Below are 26,842 nucleotides of genomic sequence, written 5' to 3' on the forward strand. Positions count from 1 at the left end.
CTTTGACAGCGTTTAAAAAAAAAAAAAAAAAAACCCACTGCAGTATCACTAAGTGGACATGTGAGAAAATTTGGATTGATTAAACAATGTGATGGTGTCCGTTGACCAACAAGCACCTCTCATAACACCTCTCATAACACCTCTTGTCCAGATATCCAAGACTTTATGACAGTGATATTATATTGGGTTGTATTAGACTGTACATGTACCAAATTAGGTAATCAGAGTGTAAAATATGAAATGCAGCTTAATCTTCCATTTTTCTTTCAGCAGGATTAGTTTTACAATGCACAGTACACTGTTGGTGCTATTAAACAATCATTAGGCACAATTTAAATTTTGCACTGTCCTATACAATTACAGCATAAGACACACACGTTTGTCAGAGTGACAGCTCAGTGTGATCATCTTTGTGTTATTGTACTAAAACAAAGCATAATTATGGGTTTTAAGAGCAAAATGTGTTACTACTACAGAAAAACAGAAGAAAGGCGATTGGTAGGAATGAATGACATGACCTTACTGTTGTGAGTTGACCTCTCCACTTTTATTAGTCGAGCAAGACAAAAACCACACAATATGTAACACACACAGCATTTACCCTTTCAATTCACTCACACAAAAGTCTATGCATACTAATTATTATACAGTCTTATGTATTTACAGTAAATCACCGGCGCGCAGTGTCTGAGTATCAATCATCGCCAGTTCCTCATCATTCACCCACCCATCGTCCACCTGTGCCACTACAGGTTTGCGAGCTGGGGTGTGTACAGTTTTTAAAGTGCTTGGTGTCCCAGACCTCCGAGGGGGATTGAATGTCTTTTTTACACATGGAGAAACCAGTGACCCCAGATGGGTGAGGGACGGTGGGGACGGGATACGAGACAGATAGTCCAGAGCTCTTCTCCTCTTCACACTTCTGGGGTCTTTCTCTGTGGAAGCTGTGGCTGCAGCAGGGTGGCTGCTGACAGGTGTGAAGGATCCAGCGGCCTTGACTGGTTGCTGACATACCAGCTGCATATAAAAAAAAAAGACACAATTGTAGCTTTTAAGTCAATACAGAATGATTATGAAAGAAATGTATTAAGCAGCTTCAGATGACACAGCAAGCGCATAAACTCACACTGGTGTCTTGTCTTCTGTCTGATGTACAAGCTCGGGTTTGTGGTTGTGGTGCTGGAGAACACATTGAGCTCCGACCATCAGATTTGATTAAATGTGAAAGCTTTTCTTCACAAGTTTGAAAAAAGTTCTCTTGACTCTGAAAACATATGAGAAATATTATAGTTAAAACATTTTATTCTAGCCAAACCACAGGGGGAGAGGAGCTGAAAACGGGTCTGGCCGGTGTGACTAAACAATACTAGATCTACTGGACATTTCTATTCCAGCACCTAACCGTATTAAGCAAGCGTCAAGCATTTTGAGAGCATCCAGCCATTACTGTACAAGATTAAGGATTAACACACTGTTTTTGAAGCATTTTAGGAGGTTTAGGATTTTTTTAGCACTGTACCTGGACCAAGTTTCTGAGGAGGCTAAAGGATTCCTGTAGATGAACCTCCTTGGGGTTTGTAGAGAAGACAGTCAGATCTCCTGCATACACAACAGGAGTGGGACATGTGGACTGACCTCTCAGCTGCAGGTTGCTCAGAGCCAACAGCACATAGGGTTTTACAACGTCCTCCAGGCCAGACTGCGTAAAGTTGCTGAAACAGCGCACTTTAACAAAGTTCAGTCTGCCATCAGCCAAATAAAAAGCAGGAGAGGAACCTGAATTCAAAGGCACAAACAATTAGTTAACCATGAATTATGGAAGAAATAGTTAGGAGCGAAAAGAAAGTCACTTACCCTGTCCATCTATGACACTGATGATATATCCTGTGAGATCAACTTCTCCACAGAGAGGCTGAAATTCAGGTTTTTGAAGATTCACAAAATTGGTAGAAACCCTTGGTTGGAAATGTCCTGATAACCATTCCTGGGAAACCTGATGATAAAACAAACCATGCCTGTTAGAACCTAGAATCCAGTAATTCACATAATACTGGATACATAATCCCATAGTTACACCACATATGCTGAAGGCAGTAATTCTGCACATTACCGGTATGTCCTGAAGCTGTGTTTTCTTTGTCCCAGTGAGTTGAACAGATTCAATTCCACTGCGTTTCTTTCCATCTGAGGCAGTGAGGTTATAGACTTTGTATCGACAGCCTTCCCTCAGTAAAGACTGCAGATCTGAGGAAGGCCGCCAAAGATTCAACTGGTAAACTGAAACCAAGAAAAACTAATTACAACCAGTATTTGAAAAAAAAAAAAACAGTACATAAGTTGAAACAATTAATAAGTCAAAGAAGAAGGAAAATCAACACACCACTGCCAGTTTGGTCCATGGAGTCACCAAAGTAGAGTCTCCACACAGGTGTAACATCTCGTTTGGGACAGCCCCCATCACTGTTCTCTGCTTCCACAGCTCGACGGTATCGATCCTGCAGTTCTGCCTGCTTCTTCTCCATCAGAGAGCGACGGTAGTTTTGTAGAGTCTCTGACTGCTGTTCACTCAAATGGGCCTAGAGCATGGAATAAGGACAGGCATTCAGCTAAATCCCTATTCATAAGAGGAATGAAGTCAACAATTAAGTCTGTAAAGTAAACTTCCAATCACCTCTAGGTAAGATGGGTCATCACCCACTGCATCATACAGCTCCTCTCCATCTTGCAGATTTCCAATATCCTGACGACCTGCTATCCGTCTTCTGTGCCGGGGTTTATTACCTGAAGATGAAAAAATCCTCCAGTAAAGATTGTTAAAATATTCTTTTTCAGTCTGTACTTAAAAGGGAGAAAGCATCCCTACCTTTCTCCTCCTTTTCAAATTCAGTCTGAATCTTGGAAAAAAGGATTTCCATGGCCTTTTGTTTTTGGCTGCTGTACCGTCCAGCCTCCTTCTCTTCTGAGCGAACAGAACGAAACACAATGCCCCCATCTGGTTTCCTCTCCATCCACTGGAAAAATGTACAAGGAGGATACAGTCAAAGGGATAATAATATTCCCCTCCTGGAGTAACAGTAAATACATCAAAGACAAAGCTCACCTGTAGAGGGTAACTTCTCAGTATGGTCATATCCACACAGCCTACTGGCCCCCCATTGCCGTAGAAAGAAGAGACAGGAAGCAGGAATGGCCTTGGATCTCTGTGAAACCCAAGTTTAGTATCCCAGCGCGCAGGTCTGCTGCTATTAGTGCAAATCTGTAAAAAACAAAAAGTCAATATATTATCTTGTATATATCATATGCTCAATAGATTTTCAATCACCTTCTTTAGGTACCTTTAACATGAGTGACTCAGGTGCTTCCAGAGGGGAGCAAGCATCCTGTGAACCCACCAGCTGGGCCCCATAGATGATCAACTTGCCACCGACAGCCAGTCGACCTTTGTGAAGCATGGCGGTCAAAGGTTCGTCCAGCTGAGCTTTAATGGCGTACCATCCGTCTGTCAACCAAACAACTGCAGATGGGGATTCAACCTTGGCATCAGCTCCTTGTGGAGTCCTAGTGTCATTTCGACTCTGTCTCTTTGGGGAGTGACCCCTGGAGACGATCCCGCAAACACAGAGCACCAGGGTTTTGGCTGCTGTGTCATCCCTTTCCATGATCTTCCTGAGAGCTGGCCTCCGACTGTGATCGACTTCTACATCATATCTGAGACATGGAAAATAATGAAATGCTTTAGAGGACAGGTCATTAAAAATGTTAACAATCAACAGAAATGGTAAATGGTAAATGGCCTGTATTTATATAGCGCTTTACTATACCTGTAACGATACCCAAAGCGCTTTACAGTACATCACATTCACCCATTCACACACACATTCACACACTGACGGCGGAAGCTGCCATGCAAGGCGCTAACCACGACCCATCAGGAGCAAGGTGGGTAAGGTGTCTTGCCCAAGGACACTGCGGCAGCAACCGGGACAGAGCGGGATTCGAACCGCCAACCCTCTGATCATTGGACGACCCGCTCTACCACCTGAGCCACTGCCCCCCCAAGATCATAACATTTATTTCAATAACACATGCTATGCTTTTCAGGTATTTTATCATTAGCAAGAGTATGTAAATGTGTAAAAACAATTACATGCGTGACATTTGTAAACATTACAGTATCTTAAAGGGGAACTATGCAAGCTTATAGCAATATTGCTTTTCTGCTGTTTTGCTAACCCTCCTCCTGGCCATGTGCATTTGTTTTCAACGAACCCGGTGGGAAAGCAATCCATGGAGCATTGGATACGTTATATATCATATACAATGTTACGACGTGTAAATGTGTGTAGTCTGATCTGTCATAAACAAGAGATTACGGGTTAGGGGCCGTGACGACAGCTGAGACACTGGGTCAGAGGTACTGATCTTGTAAGGTTGGTTGTTGGTTGTCTAGGTGGAAGGCAGAGAGCCTCCATTCTCCCTTGTAACAAGTTACAAGTCATTTTTTTGACCATCACAAATACTCCAAAGCTGTTTAACTAAGATAAAAAATGAAGCATTGTTGAGGTAAAAATGTAGCATAGTTCCTCTTTGATGAATGTAGGGAGTATTCAAAATTTGGGAAACAAACAATCAAGAAGAGAAAATACACATAAACTGATCAATTATGATAAAAATCATAATCATCTGCATCCCAAAACCCAGCCCTTTGTAAAGATTACACAAAAGTAATAATGATAAAATAATAGTGTTTAGAAGTATATCTGATATTCACACATTCATAAGACTGTGATACAAGATATAACCCTACACACCTGTACTTAAGCTGTAGTAGAACCTGCTCTGGCGTTAGACAAAGGCTTCCCATTGTTTCTGGAAAAGATCTTTCCATGGACGCCTGCTTCCATACAACCCATCTGTAGTGATTGTACACCCACTCCTCACTTATCAGCTTAGGATCCACACCTGGGGTGTCACATAATGCTCTGTGGACAGTGAAGAAATAGGTCATATTCAGTACAATCAGCCTGTGTGCTGCATTTGTAGACATTGAGACATCTGCCAGTTTAATAAAAAAATAAGCAGTGTAATAGATTGAAGATCAGAGTCAACTTCAAATTAATACCTGTAAAACTCTCCTTTCCCTGCAGTTCCATCATTGCTGGGGATCAGCCACCCTCCATCAGCAAGCTGAACTCCACCTACATCTGTAAGTGCTTCCAGTTTGAGGAACTGTCGCAAATTAAAACGAAAGGTTTCTGCAGTCTCACTTGTGATTTCAGACACGTGCTGATGTACCCCGTATCCATACAGCTGAAAGACAGCAGCACCAAGACATATATAATAATGAAATACAATAAAATACACTGACAGCAGATGCTCTCAAGTTGTAGTGACAGTTCTGGCCTTGCCTGTTTTTGAGTGTATCTTTGAGGAGGTTTTCCATTTACTGCAGCTTTTAATGGGATGCGTGAAACCCCCGAAGTTTTGGTTAGAAACAAACTACCTGGAAACGGTCGAATAGTTTGGCGCTTCTTTTTCCTGATTCTCATGTCTTGCATATCACGTGCCAGTTCCACATTTTCAAGATTCAGAGATATATCTGTAACTATAAACACATCAGGTTAGTTCCTATGTTATGTAAAGTGTACACAGTGTATCAAATTGACTTCATCTGAAAAGTTTAATGCACCTCGGCTTTTGGAAAATGTGTTCTCCACACATGATGCCTCTGCAGCAGAGTCCATTGATCCACAGCCAACAGGAACATTTTGATTATCCTTCAAATAATCAGTTGTTGTATCGACCAAAGCCACTGTCTGAATGCCTTCTTTGCTTTTATTACCAGCCACATCTATACTGCATTGTGTTTTTTTAGGGGGCGGTATAAAAGTGTTGCTGTTAGACGGTGTTACAAAGAGATGGTGGTGTTTACTCTCCTCCTCTTGTGGTTTAGATGAGCTCTCTTGAATAATAGTTCTTTGTTTTTTGAATGGGGGAACAAATGCAGAAGGTGTTCTTATGTTGTCCTTGGGGAGTAAATTCTTGTGAGCCCCTGTCTTTGTATTTTTGATGAATGGAGGAACAAACACTGGCATCTTGGATAGTGCTGATCTGCTGTCTCCTGAGGCTGAATGTTCTGTTGGTGTTGCCTTTTGCAGGCTGTTCTGCACATAGGTTTTTCCATTCCTGTAAGATAAATACATACATCACAGAGCTAAAAACCTGAGTTTGCATCTTGAAATGATGGCCAACAACTCTAAGGCAACTTACATGTGGGGCCTTGTGATGTTTGGATGAAGAGAGACGCTGTACTTGAAAGCTCGCCTGTCTTTCATTACACCTTCATTAGGACAAAAACAAAGCGAAACAAAAAAAAAAACATTAAGTTTTATTTAATTAAGAGATGCACATCCTTTAGATAATTTATTTCAGTGCTATTGACTTACTAGTAGAACAACTTTTTTGTGGTGTGAGGGTTGAACATCTTGGACCATCAACAGTCCTATCAAATTCTTCTAGCAATCGTCTTTTCAAGGGAGGTTGACCTAAAATATGTTAAAGCAATCAGTAAGTTTAATAGCAATGGCTTTACACATAGAATCACAACTTCAGGGTAAAAAAGTAATAATCAAACATCTTAGTTAATCTCAAAATAACAGTTCAATAAGCAATATGGGAAGTCTACCTAACTTAAAATATCTAACTGGGGCACAAACTGTTACAACTTTGACCCCAGCTAAAAGAAGTGCAATAAATACATTGTTCTTCTAATATTCCATATTCAGTAAGATTTAAAAACACAAAGACAAACTGACACTTACCTGTCATATCTACAGCATCCATCGACCTTTTCCCTTTTCCTTTTTGTTCATCTAGAGATCTGTTGTTGCATTTTGGGTAGTCTTGCTGTGGCACATTTTCTAAAGTCACTGAGAGCCTTTGGCCAGCTTTATTTTCATCTTCTAACAAAGCTTTTGTGCAATCGAGAGCTTCCTGGGCCAAAAGCTTCTGTTGGGTCTTAGTACAGCCACTGAGGTTAAGTGACTGTAACATTAGTACTGAAGACTCTGACCTTGTGAACTTCAGTCCCTGACTGCTGGTTGTATGAATTCTTTCACTGTCCATCACATTCTGTATTTCTACTCCAGGAGTGTCACAGAGGTTATCCACCCATGATTGGGTAATTTTGCCCCCTTCAAACTCAGAGGCATCTCTAAGAGTCTTTTCTTTGGCAGACATGCAATCACGTGCAACTGAATCTTCATGGTCAGTGTCTTTCAATGACTGAAGAGATTTCAACTCCTCAGGGGGATTTTTGTTCTCAGGCATGTCCCCATCTCTGGCTGTGTAGAAATTAGAATTTGAACTTCTTTTCACATCTTTCACTTCTGATTGATTTGTCACATGTGTGTCATGTGGTGTCACGCTTGTTGAGTTTGAATTGAGAGTCTCCCCATCTGCAAATTCTTTCAAAAGGTTCCTTGCTTTCAAAAGATTTTTCTGTGACACATGGACTTTGGCTCCCCCTGCAGTTGTGAAACCACCATGTATTTTTTCTGTACGTAGTTGAGTACCTTTGTGTTTGTCACTCTTCCCTGTGTCTGAAACAGCTGGGATTGCAACATTCAAACTGAGGTCACTGAAGAGCGCTTTTGCTTTCCGGAGAGCCTCGGATGAAAATGCCACAGATTTACCACTGGCTGCAAGAAATCCACCATTGCTGGGTGGTGAATGTGAAACTGGCATTTTAGCCTCCACTCCATCATATTCACTGTTTTCTGGTGGAAAGAAGTCTTCCCTTTGTTTTGGTTCTTCACCTGTGTCCTTAGTGGTAGCACAGTCATTCAATAGCGACTTTGCTTTTTTCATTGCATCATCCGACACAGATACGTTTTTTCCACTGGCTGTACTGAATCCACCAGCATGGCTTAAGCCTCTAGAGACAGAGAAATCCACATCTTTGATGGCAAAGCCTTTTTCTTCCCCATTGTGCAAAACATCAAAGTATGTTTTTTCATTGGCAGAATCTGGTGTGTTCTTACAAGCACCTTTATGAATCTCCACATCGTGAGGCAGCGAGTTTTCTTGGTTTACGACTGCCTCCATGTTAAAATTTTCAAACTTGGTGTGTCCATTTCTGCACTCTTCAGAGGTGTTCGTCGGCCTTTGAGCTTGTTTACATTTTGAAAGGTGTTTCTTCTCAATGTTACATTCTCTCGTAGGCACTGCACTTTTATCAGAATTTACTGAGATTCCATTATTACTGTCTTTATCACAGTCTTTAAAGAAAGTATTTGCTTCTTCTGTCACTTTTGCAGAAATAGAACCATCATCAAATTCTTTCGAAATGTTTGTTGCTTTCAACAGGTTTTTCTGAGACACATGGACTTTATCTGAATTTCCAGCATTGTCGTGTTTCTTGTCGTTGTTCCTTGTGTTTGAAAGACCTGGGTTCTCTGCACTGAAAGTGATGTCACTGAAAAGAGCTTTTGCCTTTTGGAGGGCCTCAGCTGAAAGTGCCATAGGCTTATGACTAGTTGCATGAAATCCACCATTCATGGATGACAGACGAGGAACAGGCATTGTGGAATGTGTTGGTTTTACACCAATTTTGTCTTCAAGTGCTTCACATTCACTTAACAACGATTTTGCTTTTTTGAGAGCTGCAGATGAAATGACAACTCCTTTGCCGCTAGCTGTCTGAAATCCACCATTAGTAGGTGGGGCTTCTTGATTTTGACTGGTAAGATGGCCGGTTCTTAAAGGATTTCCTTTCTGTTCCAGTTGTTTGTTTGTGTCCTCGGGTGTATGAACTTCATTCAAAAGACACTGTGCTTTCTTCATTGCTTCAGCTGAGACGGATACTTTCTTTCCACTGGCTGTAGAGAATCCACCTCCATTTTTCAACTGATTAATGGGAGACGGGCCAGTACTCTCTGTAGTGCCTGAGAAAGAAGAAAGTGACTTCCTGTTGGAAGGCAGGTTTCCAGAGAAAGAAACTGCATCCATTACAGGTGGAATATTCTTAAAACCTAAACTCTGAATATTATGCTGTACAACCTTTGTATGACACGAAGCTGGTTCAGCATTTGCTTTTTCAAATTCATTGATTCGATCTTCAGAGTGATTTTCGTTAATCCCTTTGATAATTTTTACTTTTGAATGTTTCTTCATATGACTGACACTTGAAGGCAAGGGTTCAATGTACTTTTTATGTTTTATTGACAAGCCAGTGTTGCTGTCACTAATGTCACACTCTTTGAAGAAAGTATCAGCCTCTTGCATAGTTTTCTCTGAAATATTAATCACTTTCCCACTGGCCATCTGGAACCCACTTTGACATAAGCCTTTGTCAATTCGGTTTTCAGAATTTCTGGCAGCATCTTTATCTCTAATGCTTGTGACCTGTTTCTGCTTGGTTTTAGCATCAACGTCACTGGTTTGTTTATCTGGCGATTGCTGGTCTGTCAGAGTCTCCTCCAAATCCGCAAACAAAGCTCTAGCTTTGCTGAGACATTTCTTTGAAACCCTCAAAACATTTCCTCCTGCAGTTTTAAATCCTACAGCAGGCATCAAAGGATTTTTGTTCTTGCTTATTTGAGTGAACCCAGCTCTGTCAAGTTTTTTGAGTTCAGCTGATACAATACTGCTACTGGCATCAGAAGTGTGCTTTGAAGAGGAAGGCACATCTACAGTAGAGGAATTTTCCTTTTTCATCGCACTTGACAATGAGGTAACAGTGGATTTACTTGTTACCTTTGATGTCTCACAGTTTGCTGTATTTCCTGAAACTGTGGCCATTTTATCATGCATTGCATTCATTGCTAGGTGCTTTTCAGCATCTGAACTAAAGCTGTCATCAAAATCTATACCCATGAGAAAATCGGGGTCAAGCTCTTTGTCGGCTTTTTGGGGAAAGGTAGCATTATCTTGACAATGCTGCTGCACCTTTGCAGTTTTGAACTGTGTAAATTCAAACTGGCTTTCTGCTTCTTCCAGGAGAGTGCACAGTTCTGTCACATCAGCCTTTTGTGAAGCTGTTAACTGGCAACCGATGTCCCCCAACTTTTCACATGAATAGTGTGACTGGTTTGAGTCAGAGACTGTATTTTTCACTAATTGATTAGTTGTGCTAATTTCCTCTTTAACGTCATGGGCTCCTTTGAGGTGCTGATCACTAAATGTCCTTTCAGCTTCATTCTGTTCAAAGAGACGTTTGGCTCTCTCAAGGTTGGCTGAGGAAATGTGTATACTCCTATTTGAAGCCGTTTGGAATCCTGATGCATGGACGGAAGGAAGAGAAACCGTTTCTTTCTCTGGGAAACTGCCATTAACTTGACTATTGAGTGGAGAGCAATTAAGGTTATTCACAGTTGCTTTTGCACTACTGGGGAGTAGTGTTGATGTGCTCTCTGTGTGCAACTCAATCTCACTGTGCGGTGTCAGGCTTTCCTTGTTTGCACTGCACAGCTTGGCATCAGTATCAGGTTCTTGTAGAATATCATCCAAAAGATATTTTGCATTTCCTTTGTTTGTAGATGGAAAAGAAGTCACTTGGATATCAGTTTTGCATCCAGTGCACTGCTGACTTTGACCAATGTTCTCTGAGCTGGGAACACACGTTGTTGTAGTAAGGTGAGAGGTATCCGCAACCACAGACTGGAATCCACTGTCACCTACTGCGCCCTCACTAATGGAGGTATTTTGATTTGTGGCAGAAACATGTCCCGTATTGATAACGCCGTTACAGTCCTTGTAAAAGTTTGTCAGCCTTGCTTTTTGTCTAGCTTGTTTCATGGCTGACAGACAAGCTGATGGGGAGAAGCCTTTTTGAGAAGTATCCTCTGCTACTTTATTCAGTTTACTAGGGTCCAATATTTGACTAAAATCTTGTGCAAAATCTCTGCAGAGCTGCGACATGTCAAGATCCTGGACCTTTGATTGTACGGAAAGAGGCAGATTTTCATCATTTTCCTGTTTAGGTGTCTTGTTCTGCCTGATACTGCAAGCATCTGCTTCACCTGGGGCTTTCCCCGACGGCTTCACTTTGTATCCTTAAAAAAAGCATTATGAGGGAGGAAAAAAAAGGTCAGTCATTTTGCAAAAAGTGTATTACAACATTTAAGATATGAATACTTTTACATGCAAGAGGGATGTCTTACCAGAATCTGGAATCCCTGGTGATGAGTCCGTCTTCAGAGGTTTTGATTCTTTTCCATGAACTTGTGTTTTTGAAGGCCCAATACTGTAAATAAATTTTCTCTTTTTCTTCATAAATCCAGAGTCTGTGATTTTCAAAGATGGCCTGACTAGCTGGCCACAAGCAGAGTCACTCTGTAGTTGTTCTGTAAAAAAAATATTTTCCACTTGGGCAGCAGGACTGCGAGCATTGCAAGAGGGATCACCAGTACATGGAGGAATTTCTGATAAACTCAGTGGAGACCACTGGGTGATTTCAATATCCCCAGTTTTCACTGGTGGGGGAGAGGAGAGTTTGAAAGGCTCCAAATCATTTGTTCTCTGCTCACTGGATGCAGTGTTGTTTGCAGCTGAACTGTCTGTGGAGCTGCAGGGATCTTCTTTCGCTGGGATGATTTGCTTTCTCTTGATTCTGTCAGTTTTCACCTTCCTCAGTGCTGAACTACTGTTGGTGAAAAACATTGAGAGAACATTTTCAGCTCCGTCAAGAACACCTGCTACTGTGCTGCGTATTTCCCCATCCTCAATTGCATCTGGTAGCTTCTGTCTCCAAACACTCTCACTTGGATTTAGTGAATTCTGGGGAGAAGTGTTGATCCCTGGATTCTGATCAGCCTCTGGAGAAACAATACCTGTTGATTACAGACCAGCAATAATTATTATTTACATTTTACATCTAAACAGTAAACACTAATGCAAAATAAGAAAATCTGTTGCAATGTATAGCTTTTCCTTTTATATTCAGAGCAACTGCACCATCTTTAATGCTAGACAATTGTAAAGTAAAAACTCAGTACCTTGGTGAACAGTAGACATGTCATTGTTTTTGGGTGGTACTTCCTCAACTCCGGCTGCATTTGAAATAGAAGGAAAAAGCTCCCGTACAATCTGAAACAGGTAAGAAAGAAAAAGAAAAAAAAAAACAACAACTTCAGATGTAATGTGAAATATCACACCTGTTCAACATCACAACCGTATCTGTCCATTCATTTCATAATCCCCGATTCCTTCTTACTCACATTTCAGTCTAGAAATTGAACCTTCAGTGAAATTCTACAAATTATGTCTGCTGTACATTTTGACAGATTGTGGACAGATTACTTACAACAACAGTTTTGTCTGCTGAAACACTCACTGGGCTGGAACACACATCAGTTTTAGCTGTAACATTAAGAATATGTTAATGACCTAAAATCACACAAACACACACTTATTATACATTTATCTAACAAAAAACGGAATTATTTGCTTACATAAAATCAGGGTGGATAGCACAGCTGGTGGGGTATTCAGAGAACTTGTCCATGATATATCAGGATGTATCTGTGCACCAAGACTTTCACGTATTTGCTTGGCATGGCTGACCTGCATTTATAAAACAACACAAAAAAGAGAGCAAATTTTAACTGTATCCATTACTCCACATTCAAGTACTGGCATTTACTGTACAAAAATAAAATCACTCTTAGATTTAATACACTTACTGGGGTTTTTGGTGTGGTATGAAGTAAATCTGTACAGTTGACAGAAAAAAAAACAGTGAAGATTTGATTTGTATTTTAAATGAAATTAATTCAATTTTGTGAAATACATATGAATATGCAGCTCACCAAAACTATCCTCACTCAGAGGCTGAACATTTGCAAACTTATCTCCCTTCACCCTAAAAAACAATAAGACAGACATAAACAATCAAAAGCAGAGACAACACAAGTAACAAAATATACAATACAAAACAAATTATATCCAAAGATCAGTTGATAACAAGTAACAAGATACACGTTCTTACTCATGGCACCAAGTAAGAGCTATGCAAAAATTAATCTCTTTCAAACTTCACAGACAATAGTCTTAAAGTTGTTGCACTCACCCCTCTTTTGATGTCCCAAACAAACATGGACTTTGTGCTTCCGCCCATGTCACGGATTCTTTTTCTAAGATCCAGCACACAGACACACATTATTTTTTTTAGATGCAACCTCAGGAAAGCTTATCGGTGTAGACATAAGTAGTCTAATACAATTTTAAAAACCTTTAATCATTATACTACATGAAACATCAGCTGTCAAATGTTAATCAGACATTACCTTGTTCAGCAGTGAATGATTGCTCATCCTCAGTTCCTGGTGACACAACTCTACTGTGTCTGAAAGCTTTAGGGGTTGAAGAGAGCTGACTCTCCACTGCAGTTTTGTTGAAAGGTGTTTTAAAATGTCCCTCTTGGTTAGCACAGAGCTCATCTTGATCGGAGTAGACACTTCCCTCGTTTGCCAATGTTTGAGCTGTCAGTACATCAAACCACCTGGGGTTCAATGGTCCCAGTTCTACATTGGATAATAATAAAAAAAATGTTTTAGCTTCGTAGCTACGGTGTCCATCAACTCCAAGGTCGAGTGCATGGTATTCTGAGTTTTGTGTTTGCATGATGATGTTGTTGGGTAATTATCCGTTTAGATAGGTGTTGCACAAACAGGATGAACAAATAGGCCTATGTAATGAGGTCACTTCTGCAACAAGCCAATGCGTTGTGCACCTTAAAAAGTTAATTTCTTATTCAATATGAAATTAAACAGCACTGATGTTAAATCTCACAAATGTTTGTTATTGTAACTTTACAAGACTGTTGATGTACCTTTCCAGATTTCATCTCTGAAGGCGTCGTACATGTTGGTTGAGGGTAAATCCATTCCAGGTGACTTGAGTAATTCCTATGGCTTGTTACGCAGCACACCTGACGGAACAAGTTTGCATTGTGCCAAAGTTTAGAGAGCAGAAACCCATATTAACCATAGCAGTTTAGCGTTAAAGCTCAACTAGGCCTGTGTAAGGGTGAGCTTAGCCAGTAGCCTATACGGCTACTTTCGGCGATACGGTGTGTGGTTGCTGCTCCACTGCATGAGATTACATTCGCTTGTAGTTAATATAATTGCTAATGACAAACTGTCGAAACGGTAAACTAAGCTAACGTTTGACTCGTATCCGTAGGAAATGTTGTAGCTGCTTGACAGTGGTACAGGTAGTAACGTTACCAAATTATGTCTATGGATAGTTATACATTCAGGTTAACTTAGTGCTAACGGTAAGTTACTCATTCACAAAACACCAGACGGCAAATGTAGTTTTAGCTTTCCAGTTCCACTAACTTACCATGACGACGAGTCTCGACTTTCATGTCGCGATGAAACTCGGACAAGATGTTGACAACTGACCACAAACTATTACTTAAAATGAAACAGAAGTGTTGAAGAACAGTCAGTCCGCTAGCTATTTCACTCCTGCTAGGAAAACAAACCTCGCGCGCCGCTCAACGGAAGTCGACGCGACTTCAAAATAAGAGTTCTGCCGAGACCGTCATTACATTTTACACAATAAAAGGAAGTCTACAATAATCATAATCATCATCATAATCATAATAATAACAATATTAATAATAATTCACAAATCACCCCATGAAACCACAGTTAAGAAATGTTTTATTTTATAAAGTTTTATTTTTAATTGTTACATAAGTGTACAGAACACCAAAGTACAGTACATTGCAAAGGCAGTAGTATTTACAAGGCAAGAGGCTACACCGTCAATTTCTGTGGAAGCTTTAAAAATATGTAACTATCTCTTTTACTCTACATGCAACTCAAATTGTAAGTTCATAAAAATACAATCTTATGAGTTTGAGCAAAGCCCCATTGCACTATGTACAATTATTCAGTTAAAATAGTTTTCTGTATTTGTTCATAAACATTCCTATTACACTTTATAGAACATAGAATTTGCAAGCTTGGCAGGTTTAACAGATAAAATATAAATCTAGTCTGATAAAGGATGTCTTTCTCTTGCAAATAACATAAATAATTTACCTAACTGCTAAAAGCTGCACAGTTAAAAAGGTACAGTAAGATGTTTTAAGTAACAGATTACCCACACACAAGAATGCAGGTTTGGGAGACATTACAGTAGATTTGCAGCATGTGAAAGTAGTTTATGTGACTTATATAAATCAGTATCCATAATCCCATCTAGGATGGTCGTCAGGTTTAAATTCACACACTCAAGCACCTACACACAACACACACAAACACGCACACAAAAGACCCACCACTTGAACAAGTAATGAGGCCTCCCTTTTTCTTTGCTAACAATGTTCATGTTTTCTAATGCTGTGATATTCAAATACATTCTTTCAGGATACAGTAAAGGTCTTCCACTTCCATGAAGGATTGCACATTTTCCCTTGACAATTAAAACAACATAACTGAAAGAGAATCACTTAGCTTTGGTATGTCATTTGTTAAATGTGAAAGTTGTTGACCTCAGTAGCAAGTGGTCGCTTTGTGAACATTTCTATTATTAGTGCAATAAAAGCCTAACTTTCTTTAGAACGGCTTAGTCACTTGTGACTTCATGACATTCTGATGTACTCTGAGCAAGGAGGTGTTTGGTTATTCCCAGGAGAGAGCTGAGTGCTTGGTAATTTCTGAGATGATAGCCGAAACCCCAGACAGGACCAGAGTGTAGGGGTAGCACATGTTACTGTGCAGGAATGAGTGTCAAACGCTGCCATATTGCCATCAAAGAGTTGAGCCCGAAACTCTAGAGTCTGGAAGAAAAGCTGTAATGGCTCGGTAGCCCTGGGCTCGTCTGATCATGTCCCGGATCTCTCCATTAAGTTCCATTAGCTTGACGGAGATTTCTGTCAGGTCCTGCTTTGAGCCCACCAGAGCAAAAGTTCCTGTTTGACCCAATGTTTGATGTCTGAAGTAGATATTCAGTAAGGTCTGGATCTCATCCTCAGAGTAGCTGCCAAAGATGTCGTTGGGCCACATTGTTCTGCAGTGGAGAAGAATACAGGTTATTTGTTTGACTGTAGCTATTTATTGATATAAAAACTTCCCATTAACAGGAAAATAAGCATTTTGTTTTTCTCACCTGCATTCACGAATGTAGCGGATGGCTGCTGGAAACTCATTGCTCTTCAGACAGTCCAGGATTGCCTGCACAGCAGCCTCAGAGGAGCTGAAGGTGGGCTCAGAGCAGGAACTCTCACGGCCGGCAATCTCATCATTTGTCACCGAGGCTGCTGCTACCCTCAGGTTGGTTTTCAACTCATTTAGCTCTCTAGACATATTTGTCAGCTAAAGGTTGAAATATTAGATTCAGGTTATTAAACAGGGACATGGATTAGATGGTGGGTGTCATAGTTCCAAAAAGAGAAGGTAAACATGTGCATGATGTACCTACCTCGGGAATAGAGCTTATTGCATGGACCTGTTCAATCAGCTTACAGTAGGACTGAAAAAGCAGCAACAGCTGAAAGTGGAGTTTGTAGAGTCTTTGACAAAGCTCCAGTTGCTGGAAGAAAAAGAAAATTCATTGTTGGCAAAAGCCTTTACATTTTCAGTGTTCTGCAGTAAGTGGGAAATAAACACTACTACTAACTACTGTAGAACTACCTCTAAATTCAACCTGCTGAGTTATAAAGAATACTTCAGAAGTGCTGAGAATAAGATAATTGTATGCTGGATGATTTTTGCTTTCAAAAATAGAATAGACAATTTACAATTACAAAGAGAAACAAGCTGTATCCAACTTACAGCCAGAGATTCCATTTGCTACAAAGCAAGCATGTTACAGGATAGAAAATAAGTGAGGAAAAGAGAGAATCAAAAGAAGGACATGCAATTCCTCATAATGTCAGTTTAAGAGTCAGTGAAGAAGAGTATAAGGTACTTTTATTAGCATGCACAGAGGAGGAAACGTAAGGATTGATGTATGTGTAAATCTGAACGTAAAGGAGGACCAGTAGTCGCCATGAGTTAATCAAAGGGGCAAGTGAAACAAGCCAAGCACATTAACAGTTTGTCTGTTAATTAGCACAAATGCACTCACTTTAGTGGAAATTTCTTACATATGAAGCACCAAGGTTTAACAGTGAAACAGCAACAACATTTTGCTTTTTCCTTTCCTCAGTGAGTGTATTGTTTATTGCTAGAATGCAACTTAAGAGAACTTGCTCTCATGCCCAGCAGAGCTGAAAATGACCACAATGCACACTGGACATGAGATAATCAATGTGATGCGCAGCAACTCAGGGTTGTTAGGAACTTGACATTTGTATAGTGTGAGAAAATTAGAAACACTCACAGATCTACAGTATCACACAGTAATCGTAATGCAGAAAGTACAGTATGAAAGGTCAGTTGAAATAGCATCCTTAGTATTTTCATTGATTTTTCTAAATAATCATTCCAACACAATCAAGAACTATTTTTTGGTTGTTCACACTACTCAATTTTAACAATATTTTTCAATGGATATGTCAGAATTAATACTCAAATTCCTAAAAAAAAAAACCAAAGAACTTTTACCTTTTCCTCATGCTCCACTGGTTGACATGTTATCACAGCAACCCCAGTATTCCTTGGAAAAGTGGCCTTGCAGTTGCTCAACCACTGTGGGTAATAGGGGCAACACAATTGCAATGTAAACAACTCAGTGACAACATATAGGTGACACTCAGACTGGAAAGCATAATATTACAATAGATCCTCTTACAGTGAGAGCTGCCTCCTTTTTGTTGTTGTAAGTATCAAGATACTCTTGAAGTTCCAACACGCTGAACTTCATTTTTTCCAGAAGCCCATAACACATAATCTGTAAAAAAAGAAAAAGAAAAAAAAGAAAAATGTTGTAGAATGTAGAATTTCTTTAGCTACCACTATTGTGTCTTTCAAGAAAGTATTAAAAAGTTGAAAATGTCATGCTACTCACTGTGTTTGCGTCGATAAAAAGCGTTGGGCACTCTGAGCATGATGTCAACATTTGAGAAGACCTCAAAAACTTTGATCCTAATCCCCTCAGTCCGTCACCGAGGTAACTCACAGCATCACAGGTCAGGGAACAAAATTTGGTCTGGATACTCTGCAAAGCAAAACACACAAAAAAACATAAAACAGACTGGGAGTGATGATGCTAAAGCCCTTAATCATTCATACATCATTTAAAGTACATAATATGCTGTCATTATTTCTGTTGATTTAAATTCTCCCCCGTCAGCTTTGGTCAGTGAAGTGAACAACATCTGGTTAATGAATCTCAGAAGATTTTCAAGCTCAAAGCCTCTGCAGAGTGCCCTCTATTTGTAATTTATCTGACCTCATGTGGAAGCAAGCCTCTTTCTCTAAAGGTTAATCAGCCAGATATCTAATCCTGTTACCCTTTCAGTGTAATTATTCAGTCTGACCAGCCACACTGTTAATGTAATTTAGGGATAGGCTGACTCCAAGGTTATAGTCTACTTGCCAACAATGAGTACCCGGAAATGTTGAGTACCCCAAAGTTTTATGTTAGAAATAGTATGGGTCCCCAGTATTCAGAAACTGCCGGATGCTAACTTATATATATTGGGCAATTAGCACAATTGACATAATTAGCATACATTAGCATATTTTGCCTATATGGGCAATATTTCAACAAAATTGACTTGGCTGATCTGGGCAATATTGGAGTGGTTTTAGGGGTTATTGATGATGCTGAATCCATTTCTGACATTTTCAAAATTCAAAATGGCTGTCTAAACCAGAAGTGACCAGATTTCAACCACCAGTGGGCCGATTTTTATGGATTTCAATCTGGTCACTTCCGGTTTAGACAGCCATTTTGAATTTTGAAAATGTCAGAAATGGATTCAGCATCATCAATAACCCCTAAAACCACTCCAATATTGCCCAGATCAGCCAAGTCAATTTTGTTGAAATATTGCCCATATAGGCAAAATATGCTAATTTATGCTAATTATGTCAATTGTGCTAATTGCCCAATATATATAAGTTAGCATCCGGCAGTTTCTGAATACTGGGGACCCATACTATATATTTCTAACATAAAACTTTGGGGTACTCAACATTTCCGGGTTCACAATGGGGCCCTATGGGCTGGCAAGTAGACTATTATGCCGTAGTACCTGAAATAGTGAGGAAAACACATGAAACGTGTAGACTGCACAGGATCCATCTGTGTCGGACACAAGCTGGTTGATGTGACTTCGCCAGGCCTCCTCCGCATCATCGCACACTGCTGGCTGGAAAGCAGCTAGAATGGCGGAGAAGAAGGGCGACGGTGGTGGGGAGGAACGTGACTCCAGCATGTCATCCCTCTCCTCTTCGGCGAGACTGAGTGGACATAAAGCCAAATTATCAACATTGTCACCTTTGTGTAATTTTTAAAACAACTGAGTAAAGTTGTGTATTGTACCTGGGTAAGCAGCTGTCAAGGTCCAGTTCTCCTTTGTAATCGCTGTGAACCATGTCCATTGACAAACTGTCTCCACAGTGAAATTCAGGGGCCAGTTCACTGATGGACAGAGAGATGTCATCCTCGTGGACATTGGTGTCTTCATCTTCCTGTGACACCTCGGGCTAAAAGAAAAGCAGGGGGGAAACCTTCTTTGATGTTTGCCAAAAAAATGACTGACGTCATGAACAAGTACTGAGGCAGCATGCTGTAAAGGTTACGGTATTATTAACTAAAACATGTTCCCTGTGTTACACTTAATCATTAAAGACATAACATTGAGGGTAAAATGGATACACTAACCTTGCCATGGGACCCTACGGACACTCCTTGTAGTGCTTTCTTTAATTTGGCAAATTTAGTGTGCATAAATTGTGCCAATTCATTTGATTTGATTAAAGTAATTTCATTCAGCCAGCATTGTGGCTCTGCACACTCAGGTTTTGGGACAGGCAATGTGTAAACCTTTTTTGTCCTCCCACATGCCAAGAGTTTTTAGTTGTTGCGTAGAGCCACCCACATAGAATCAATAGGTATACACATTGCCTTTAACAGACAGACGCAGAAAGAGAGAGGGTTTTTGTTTTCTATGGCTACAACCCAACTAACATCCCAGGACAATGTCTGGAAACAGTAAAGCAAGGCACAAACTAGCCCCTGGCCCAAAGCATAATGTATTTCCTGTTTGCAGGTTTTAGGTCATTCTCCTTTAACATGCAACTACTGATAAATAAATAAAAAACACAGACACATGCTCTATTCTGAAGAGAGGAAATGTAGAAAAGTAACAGCGCCACAAAATTATTTTTAACATAAATATAAAACCCAAAGCACATTTAACATCCAAGACATTTTATGAGAAGAGATGCAAAGGAACAGCCCCTATTTGGCAAAGTTAGTAAAGAACTCTAGTATGGAGCTGCGATAGGCATTAGTATTTCCCAGAATCTCAGACACTCTGAAGCCCTTATTCACCCGCTGCTTCGAGTCCTCTGGCACCTGGACCTCGAAACTAGGATTTTTGGTGTTCAGAGGGGTTGAATCAGCTGAAGTTGAATCAAAGAAAGCAGAGGGGGACTCCATGTTACTGATCTCTGCCGTCGAAGAGAGGTTGACGGTCTGAAAAGTGACAAAAGAGAAAAATTAGTTGGAATCAGTAAAAGAGCTAAGTAAAAGAAACAGTGAACTCCTGCACTGCCTGAAAGCACTGACAGTGGCAGAGCAGCTGCCAAACCACAGACAACAGAGGAGTGAGATGACAGCTGCGTTTCCATCTGCCACCAGTGTTCCCACAAACTTCAGCTAATACTGTACAAGGAGCAGGGGTCACTGAATAACAGAACGATGATGCAACCAGGACAAAGTTGGTTCAAATGTGTAAAGCCAGGTTTTTATTTTAATCGAACCCTACAGTTCAAAATGCTGAGTTGAACAAACAACAACAACAATTTGGCTGGGGGTGGTGGACATTGAGGAAAACAATGGGGTCATTAAATGGAAACGCCATTTCCCCTCAGGAGCATGAGTGTGTGCCAACAATTACCTGACAATTTGCCAGTTAGATACGCAATATATTGTGTGCAAGGTGACAATAACCTGGGATTTATGTAAGAGCAAAGCTCATGAAGGGTCCAAGAATCTGTCCTTTAAATGTCTTTGGTAGATTAGACTCGATAGGACGTTTTTCCAATGCTACTGAGGTTTGGCAGCGAGGTTTATGACTTGAAGTTGTTGGAATACAAACAAAAGTGAACTTACGAGCTGCGAGTGAGAGAGAATCTGGCTGGCAGTGAGGGAATCTTCCTCCGAGGACTCATCTGAGTCCTCATGAGTGATCTTGCTGAGGCTGGGCATGCTGCTGGACAGCTGACTCTCCTCCAGGGGCTGAAGGTCACTTCGGTCCAGACTATCCATCGAGCGTCTTCGCACACCCCAGTTGAAGTTGTCCATAGTCTCTCCCTGCAACAGAGAATGGCCTTAAGTTATACAATTCCACAGAATAAAGCACAACCTCCACTCTAACACAAACACATGCACACACACTCACACACATACTGCTTACACACATCCACACAACCATGCAGTGCAGGTTCAGGAAGGGAGCAGTCGCTGGTAGTTTTCCCTCAAAGCTAAGAATGGAAGGACTACTGGCGTGTGACATAGTGTTATAAGCTCTTCAGTGTATATTCAGAGACTTTACTAAAGCTACGACCAAAATAGCCACAATGCGGCTGAAACTGGTAGGAAAGTATGGGTTTGAGAACCCACAAACCCATGAGTCTGACTGCGTCTTGCAGTGTGACTTTTGAAGTTGACGTGACTCTAGAGATGCCAGTCAACAAACTCCACACATCAACAGACCAGCCAAGGGTGACTCAACACCTACTGCTGATGAAAAGCAAGCACCTTGACTTTAGCCTATGAGCTTCTTTTTAAAGTGAAACAGAACAACACAACATGAGTGATGTTAAAGTTAAACACCTAGAGAAAACAACAACAATGTGAAAAGCAAAGTGTATATCATATTTTGGTCTCTGTGTAATTTGACTGAACTGATTTCAACAAGTTTGGAGACTTGTAATTCCCTTTACAATCGGCCATGACACAGGTGCTGAGTTTGTATTTTTTTTTTTATAAAAACTGCACACAGACTATAATCATAATGTGCAATGTTGGAAATCATGATTATTATTATTATTATTATAAGTGAAAATCCATCCAGCTATTCATTTTGTGGGTACTATACTTGAGCATATACAGTGATCGTATGTCACAGGGGGGAAATATTACAATCAATATCTATTTTCGCTTCATAACCAGGTGAAATGATTAAACTCTGTTTAAATCAATACAGTATATGTGTGATAAAGAAAATCACCATGCCTATGAGACTGTTAGTCCTGAGTGATGTTTATGAGAAATCCGCAAAACACATTGTTTCCAATACTTTGAGTTTCATACAGTGCATCAACACTGTGGAATCTGTTTTGTAAATTGTATGGCATGCACACACATTAACTACTCTTCACTCCACCACTGTAGCAGTTCACTAAATGATCTGCAGAAACAAACGCTCATTAAAAAAACACAGCAAGTAAAAATGTAACATGACTAAACTTACCTGGAGCTCCTAGATAGCAAGGGCAGAAAAAAACAGAAAAAAGAAACCCAATTACACAGAGCAGGCAGACCTGAACCCAATACACTTCTTTAGAGGATCTGATAATGTCAGATGACACTGTTTTTCTTTCTGCTGTTGCTTTACAAGTTTGACCATGTATTTGTCCAAGATGAAAGGAGAAGGAGGAAAATAATAACTAGACTAGAGCTTCAAAACTCAAGAGGTCCTGAGACTCACCTCTCCATCTTCAAGCTCCACATCCAGGAAGTCAAAGTCTCTAAACACTCTGAACTGCTGCTCTGAGGTGGTGTCGTCCATGTTGTCTGGTTCCCGGGTCCCATCATCGGAGGACACCAGGCTGGGCTGGTGCTCCATGAGGTCCAGCTCTCCACAACTGGAGAAGATCACCTGTAGAAAGAAACAAACAGAATGAAAAGGGCTTTATTTGATTTTTTAGAGCATTATACCAAAAGAGCCCTGATGAAATGTGTTGCATCTTACGGAAGGATTTTTCGTGAGCCCCACTTCTTGTCCACACAAGGATAAAACATTCACCAGCTTTTCACGTGTTCTTTTCTGAATGGAAAAATGGAAAAAAATTGAACAAAATCTGAATGTCACAATCCAGTTCTACTACTTCTCACAGTTTTATGCTCCATTTACATTTGCTTTTATTAACAAGTGATCTGTTTTTGTTAATGTTATCTGAGTAATAACCACAGGTCTCAGAATACAGTCTGACTGGCTGGCCGCCATGCATTTACACCTGGCACATGTGTTTCTCCTTATCCAGATAGAGATCACATTTCTATTCCAGTGGTAAATTGGATAATGATGTGTTATATAGGCATCTTCCGTTTGACATTTAATATCCTCATTATTAAATTAAAACGGTTTCATACTTTCAAACCTGATTGCATGAGCAAAACAGAAAGGAATGGAAAGAAGTGCTCACCTGGGAAGACTGAGGCCTCTTCCAGCTGACCGGCACCAGGACGTTGTTGGACGTGGATCCAGAGGAGGTAGAGGAGGTGCTGCGGGTCACTGCTGTGGTCCTGCTCTTCACATCTTGGCCTGGAGAACGCTGGAGGTCATCGTAACGCCGGCCAATCACCGGTGTCTAACAGCATGGACATGAATAAAAAAGACACATGCAGAGAGAAACCTCGAGTCAAAGTGTGTGGATGACAATGTCCCTCTCTGCTCAGCCAGTTCCTGCCACGGGCTCCATAGTAGCTCCTGTTCCTTCTAGACATTAACCGTTCCAAAATCAACCTAAAGTGACACTTTATCAGTGTTCACAATTTTTATGCCACTTGGCTCTGTGGATGCATGAAGTAGTTGAGGAAAAATAAACCCCAGTTTCCTCTGCTTCATCCCTCAGCCTAAAAATATCAGGATATTTTAAGATGTATCAGTGGCTTGTCCAGTGTCCCGAGATTAAAAACACACGCTGGCTGGCTGTCGAATGGAACTCGCAGAGTCACATACAAAGGACGGCAGCAAAGAGCTGACATCATTTCCTGCAATTCATGAACAACACAAACAGTTCCCTGTTCAGTTCCCACACATGCACAGCTCTCTCTGTATCTTTGACATCACTTTCAAGCTCTGCACTGCATGGCTAATTGTGTTTACCTTTCACGCTTTCATGCTAATCTCAAGAGGTTTGGTTAAGAAGAAATATCAGCATTAAGGAAGGGGAAGAAATGTTTCCTTTCCAGAAAGCTTTCAAAGATTCCACACAGCCTCAACAACCACCACACCCTGGAAAATACAGGAAAAAATACAAGGGCAAACAGCTCATGCTGCAGAGACTTTCAGACTAAGAGCTTTCACACAGAGTAAAAAGAAAGTCACATAGAAGAGTCTCTAACCTCAGATATGTCAAAGTGGAAATCCAGAGTTTTCCCCGGCAAGGCCTTGGAGGAACGGTCCCAGACTCGGCTGATGTCCTCGTAGAAGAGGTCACTTTGCGGGGCTGAAGGCTGCACCAAACTGGCCGATCGAGAAACCACCAGCTTCAGGATATTTAGTGCTTCTCTCCAATGGACAGTCTGTACACAGGACAGACATATACACACACAAGTTCACCCATACATGGAGAAAAAGAACCAAGACAACCTCGTGTTTAGAAAGAAACAACCACATGTTTTGTGGTGTGTTTTAATGTGTTTCTATTTTTAGAGTCAGAGGTGTTCTGGCAGTGTTCTTACAGTAGGAAGCTGAAGGAAAAAAGAATCAGTATGAGACTAAGCAGAGGCCTCGCCTGCAGCAGAGGCAGACTGTTTATAGTTAAGGGCGTGTCTACAAATTTACTGCGCAGACACATGACAGCTTTTTTTCCCCCACTTTTTTCTTCCCATGAACACTTACAACAGAAGCAGGAACACAAGACTCGTACACAGACCATGTTGCCTAAAGATTTCCACTGATCACATCAGATCCAACATCATCTAACACAAATGTTTTCACTTTCCATGAGCACTTCATGATCTGCGAATGTTACCACAGAAAGATCCCAAAAAATCGAAACAGCAGGACAGATGTTTAGGTGTTAATGTTTTATTTCAACCCACCTGGACAAATTTCTCAATTGTCTTGAGCACCTCCATGTTGAAGGGTTTGGCTTGAATTCCACTCAGATCCATGTGACTCAGGAGGCTGTAGATGATTTGTAAAAGGGTCTGCTGCATACTGGGGAGGCCTTTCTCCAACAGCTGTTAAAGTAGAATTAAATGCCCATGGTTATTTTGGCACCTTCTTGGAAGTTGTTTTTAATTTATCTATTAATAAATTGCACAACCCCTTCACTATGACAAAAAGAAAAACACGATCAGCTGAGCTGATAGCTGCACAAACCTCGGCCATGTAGGTGACCAGGCTGAGGGTGATATCTGAGAAGGCTTCATGAAGATATCGACACACCACATTGACCCAAGAGAAGCAGTCTCGCGTGTATGAGTGTGTTTTATACAGAGTCATGACATGGGCAAGGTTGGAGAGCTTGGCGTTCTTCTCCTCAAGGCATACCTGCACGCAAATAGTGAAATAGCCTTCAATTGACATTCAATTACTTTTAAGATCAAGTGATAATTGAAACATTAACAGAATCAAACCTGGGCGATTCTCTCAGCAACATCTTGACAGAACTGCGTGGGGCCATCAAAGGTCTGCACAAGATGTGGCAGCAGGCAGAGGACATTCAAAGGGAACCCTAATGAAAGACATCAACAAATTCATTCACACTTTTACATGAAAATACGATTTTGAGAAAAATCTTTTGGAGAAAACAGAGCTGTTTTTTTGGCACAAAATAAGACATGTACATCCACGAATATCAACATTTATATTATTAGTATTCAAAACTATATCCCTTCAGTGTACCTATGGCTTGCGATGTGTCCACTACAGGCACTCGTGACACTGGTGTGAGTTGGCAGAAGAGCTGAAGTGTGAGGTCAGTGGTGGAGATGGAGGTGAAGCCTTTAAGCAGCTGCTGCTGGAGCCCAGTGAAGCTGCTCCATTTCAGCTGGCTCTGCAGTTTCTCCAGCTTCTCCCTGTTCTCCTGTTTGTCCAGCGACATGTTGCCCAGCAGCTTGTTCAACAGTCTCAAAGACATTTGATACTCAAACTCAAAATCTGACTCCATCAGTGACACCGCCACCCAAAAGATTGTGGCCAACAGGTTGCTGGGGTGGTTGATGTTTGTTGGGTCCGTGATGTTGTCTTTGGATGAGGACAGGCTGCGTGTCTTGGCTAACAGAACCTGCTGTTCACAGGCTTGGATACGGTCCAGTGTAGCACTGCGGGGTGGATCAGACCACCTGTCCGCCTCCCCAAACTTCTTGGGAACGGAGGAGCTCCTCTGATGTCTGATCCTCTCCTCCCTTCTGAGATTGAGCTGACCTGTGCTCTTCCTGTTGGACAGCAGCTTGAGACTGGTCATGAAATCTGGAGATGAAGCTCTGGAATAATAAAAAATAAAACAAGTAAATTAAAGAGAAACGTTTAAATACCTATTTAACGTTTTAATTTACCTATGTTATACTTTTAATACTATAATACCTTCTTCAAACAAAAATACACACAAAGGAGACACAAACCTTGTCAATATAGCCATGAGGTCATTGTTCTTCAGACATTCAGCCAGGTTATCCACCACAGATTCCAGTGTGAGTAAGACCTCCATCACATAGCCCTGAGAGAGAAGACACGGCTGCAGTTTGGATT

The 26,842-nt window shown here is 40.8% G+C and overlaps 3 protein-coding genes across 6 annotated transcripts in view; all 3 read right to left on the reverse strand.

Annotated features, from left to right (window-relative positions):
* Positions 1-660: 660 nt before the first annotated feature.
* On the reverse strand, positions 661-6,965 carry LOC310995554 (breast cancer type 2 susceptibility protein-like; the record flags this gene model as incomplete). Its single annotated transcript, XM_083984641.1, has 17 exons — positions 6,822-6,965; positions 6,447-6,545; positions 6,271-6,340; positions 5,690-6,186; positions 5,409-5,605; positions 5,123-5,310; positions 4,812-4,982; positions 3,336-3,708; positions 3,101-3,256; positions 2,864-3,011; positions 2,672-2,781; positions 2,381-2,576; positions 2,111-2,277; positions 1,855-1,993; positions 1,520-1,776; positions 1,127-1,264; positions 661-1,017 (listed from the first exon to the last, which is right to left on the reverse strand). Exons 1-17 carry the CDS (start codon positions 6,841-6,843, stop codon positions 661-663), a joined length of 3,285 nt encoding a protein of 1,094 aa, XP_083840767.1. The 5' UTR covers positions 6,844-6,965.
* LOC310996301 (uncharacterized protein) lies at positions 6,873-13,865 on the reverse strand (the record flags this gene model as incomplete). Its single annotated transcript, XM_083985677.1, has 4 exons — positions 6,873-6,906; positions 7,073-8,945; positions 9,336-10,526; positions 13,832-13,865. The coding sequence occupies 4 exons, from the start codon at positions 13,863-13,865 to the stop codon at positions 6,873-6,875; spliced, it is 3,132 nt and encodes a 1,043-aa protein (XP_083841803.1).
* An 810-nt stretch (positions 13,866-14,675) lies between these two features.
* The window catches only part of LOC310995971 (protein furry homolog), a 50,363-nt gene continuing 38,196 nt past the window's right edge, over positions 14,676-26,842 (reverse strand). For all 4 annotated transcript variants that reach the window (XM_083985199.1, XM_083985197.1, XM_083985196.1 and 1 more), the window contains exons 43-61: positions 26,716-26,810; positions 25,997-26,577; positions 25,729-25,826; positions 25,472-25,642; positions 25,189-25,329; positions 24,487-24,666; positions 23,565-23,729; positions 23,111-23,185; positions 22,847-23,017; positions 21,247-21,447; positions 20,464-20,607; positions 19,450-19,613; positions 19,160-19,367; positions 17,968-18,117; positions 17,752-17,850; positions 17,565-17,648; positions 16,438-16,548; positions 16,126-16,331; positions 14,676-16,026 (exon numbers count right to left, since the gene is read on the reverse strand). In XM_083985199.1, the coding sequence (XP_083841325.1) occupies positions 15,768-16,026; positions 16,126-16,331; positions 16,438-16,548; positions 17,565-17,648; positions 17,752-17,850; positions 17,968-18,117; positions 19,160-19,367; positions 19,450-19,613; positions 20,464-20,607; positions 21,247-21,447; positions 22,847-23,017; positions 23,111-23,185; positions 23,565-23,729; positions 24,487-24,666; positions 25,189-25,329; positions 25,472-25,642; positions 25,729-25,826; positions 25,997-26,577; positions 26,716-26,810 (3,303 nt within the window). In that variant the 3' untranslated portion in view covers positions 14,676-15,767. The remainder of the gene's footprint in view (positions 16,027-16,125; positions 16,332-16,437; positions 16,549-17,564; positions 17,649-17,751; positions 17,851-17,967; positions 18,118-19,159; positions 19,368-19,449; positions 19,614-20,463; positions 20,608-21,246; positions 21,448-22,846; positions 23,018-23,110; positions 23,186-23,564; positions 23,730-24,486; positions 24,667-25,188; positions 25,330-25,471; positions 25,643-25,728; positions 25,827-25,996; positions 26,578-26,715; positions 26,811-26,842) is intronic.

Source organism: Trachurus trachurus, assembly GCF_905171665.1.
Source record: "Trachurus trachurus genome assembly, chromosome: 13".
NCBI classification, from domain to species: Eukaryota; Metazoa; Chordata; class Actinopteri; order Carangiformes; family Carangidae; genus Trachurus; species Trachurus trachurus.